The sequence below is a fragment of the Glycine max genome, chromosome 1 (genome assembly GCF_000004515.6).
Source record: "Glycine max cultivar Williams 82 chromosome 1, Glycine_max_v4.0, whole genome shotgun sequence".
Taxonomy (NCBI): domain Eukaryota; kingdom Viridiplantae; phylum Streptophyta; class Magnoliopsida; order Fabales; family Fabaceae; genus Glycine; species Glycine max.
In genome coordinates this window covers 9,436,462-9,439,070 of record NC_016088.4, presented here as the reverse complement: position 1 = coordinate 9,439,070, position 2,609 = coordinate 9,436,462, and the positions used below count along the sequence as shown (strand labels likewise).

General features: G+C 41.2%; 1 protein-coding gene across 1 annotated transcript; it reads left to right on the top strand.

Annotated features, from left to right (window-relative positions):
- The first annotated feature begins 1,089 nt into the window (after positions 1 to 1,089).
- LOC102665216 (uncharacterized) lies at positions 1,090 to 2,068 on the top strand. Its single transcript, XM_006573927.1, has 2 exons — positions 1,090 to 1,519; positions 1,863 to 2,068. The coding sequence occupies exons 1-2, from the start codon at positions 1,090 to 1,092 to the stop codon at positions 2,066 to 2,068; spliced, it is 636 nt and encodes a 211-aa protein (XP_006573990.1).
- The last annotated feature ends 541 nt before the right edge of the window (positions 2,069 to 2,609 follow it).

The window sequence follows — 2,609 nt, the reverse complement described above, 5'->3', positions numbered from 1 at the left end:
GTTGTAAATTGTATACAACTCCTCCCATGTATAGTTGTTTTTGGTAGTATTGTAATTACTTTTTGATAATTTAAGTAATAGATACTTTAGTATCCCAATTTTGTGTATTTAATGATCATTCCACTTCAATTTTAGGTAAAATAGGCAAGATTGGTGAAGTGCAGATTTCATGAACTCGCTCAGCCACTCATCTTCTGGCTAAGCGCATCATCCACTAAGCGCATGGAAATTCTGGAAGAAGGATGAGTTGTATAGAGGCGCTGAGTGAAAGCCAACTCGCTAAGTGCACCATCTTCACCTCCAGGCTGAGTGAGCGTAACTAGCGCTAAGCCAGAAGTCACTTACGTGCGCTAAGCGAGCCTATCTTCACCATCTTCATTTTTTTAATTGTTGTAAAAGAAGCTTCCCTGCTATGGAGAGCTAAATCCTCAGTTGGTTCTTCCTATGGGGTACTTGATGTAAATACTTTCATATTTATCTAATGATGTTTTATGTGCTCATTGTGCTATCAATACTCAATTCTAGTGTGCCTTTGCCTTGATCATGTAATTGCATGCTTAGTCAGGGTCACTCACATTGGGAAATGGTTTGATCCTTAAAACTTGATAGGATGGGACTAGCTTATCGTATTTTCATGAGACATCGAGTACAATAACTTAGTTTTTGGTATGTTATGTCTTAATGCGGTTCTGGTTAAGTTTAGTCCAACAAGACACATCTGAGGACGACACTTGATTAGGATTAGGCTAAACATGCGCGAGACATCGGGGTTTAGTAGTCCAGGAGACAACATAGAACAGATGAACATTGTTAGGTAGAGAACATCCTTAATAACATCAGTCCACCGTGTATGAAGACCAACAAGTTGTCTATCTGTCTTTACACACCGCTACTCACCTCTACTTGCTTTTGAATAGTTTAGTTTACATACTTGTTCATACCATACACCAACCTTTTATCACAAGACACCTATTTACTAAACCACAACTTTTCCAAGTAAAACAAGTTCCCCGAGAGATCGATACTCGGTATTCGCTTACTGTTTTATACTACTTGCGCAATCCGGTGCACTTGCCAGCCGTCAAACACATGTGTAGGATCTTTGACGAAGATCAACGGGAGAAGGTTGCATTTTACAGGAATGCCAATGCTAGTCATGGGAAAGAAAAGAAGCCTATGACTCACAGTCGTGCTAAGCCATATTCTGCCCCTCCCGGGAGTTCTCAGCCAGTTAACAGAGTGTCTCAGCCTGCTGGTAGAGGTGGTGGTAGTGGTGCTCTTGCTACACCTGCTATGCCAACCCGATGTGGTAAGTGTGGTAAGATGAGTCATTTTGCTCGTGAGTGCCTAGATAGTGACGTGACTTGTTTCAACTACAGAGGTAAGGGCCACCTCAGTACTAGTTGCCCACATCTGAGGAGTGGAAGTCTGAATAACCAGAGCAGACGACCAAGGACCACAGGGAGAGTGTTTGCTCTTAGTGGTGCTGATGCTGCAAAGTCTGATGATCTCATTCAAGGTATGTGTTTCATAAGTCAAGTTCCCTTGGTTGTATTATATGATTCAGGTGCGACCCATTCATTTATTTCTCGTGTCTGTGTTGAAAAACTTGCCTTACCTGTGTCTTCCTTGAAATTTGACTTGATTGTCAATACACCTACTAGTGGGTCTATTTTAACTTTTGATGTGTGCTTGCAATGTCTTGTCTGAATTTCTAATAGACAATTTCTAATTGATTTAGTTGTTTTACCGTAGGGTCAGATTGATGTTATTCTTGGTATAGACTGGTTATCTTCCAATCACGTCTTATTAAATTGTTTTTGAGAGATCTGTTGTCTTTCCTGAGTCTGGTGTGAGTGAAGGTGATATGTTTTTGTTTGCTAACCAAGTTAAGGCATCTTTGAGGGAGGATGCACGAGTATACATGATCTTAGCTAGTATGAGTGTCGAGACCAAAACCCCTGTGAGTGATATACCATTGGTGAGAGAGTTTCCAGAGGTGTTTGACGAGGTGTCGGGATTACCACTTGAGAGAAAGGTCTGGACCCATATCCATAGCACCTTATAGGATGTCCCCTGTAGAGTTGAGTGAGCTTAAGAAACAGTTAGAGGAACTCTTAGAGAAACAGTTTGTGCGGCCTAGTGTGTCACCTTGGGGAGCGCCGGTGTTGTTAGTTAAGAAGAAGGATGGGACAATGAGGCTATGTGTAGATTATCGTCAGTTGAATAAGGTAACGATTAACAATAGGTACCCTTTGCCTTGGATAGATGAACTAATGGACCAATTAGTAGGGGCTTGTGTGTTTAGTAAGATAGATCTTAGGTCAGGTTACCACCAAATTAGAGTGAAGCCTGAAGATGTTCCGAAGACTACCTATAGGACCCGTTACAGCCATTATGAGTACTTGGTTATGCCTTTTGGTGTGACCAATGCCCCTGGTGTGTTCGTGGATTATATGAATATGATCTTTCACCCCTACCTAGATAGTTTTGTAGTAGTCTTCATAGATGATATCTTGGTGTATTCTAAGATAAGAAAGGAACATGAGGAGCATCTGAGAGTTATGTTGCAAACCCTCAAAGACAATAGAATGTATGCTAAGTTGTCC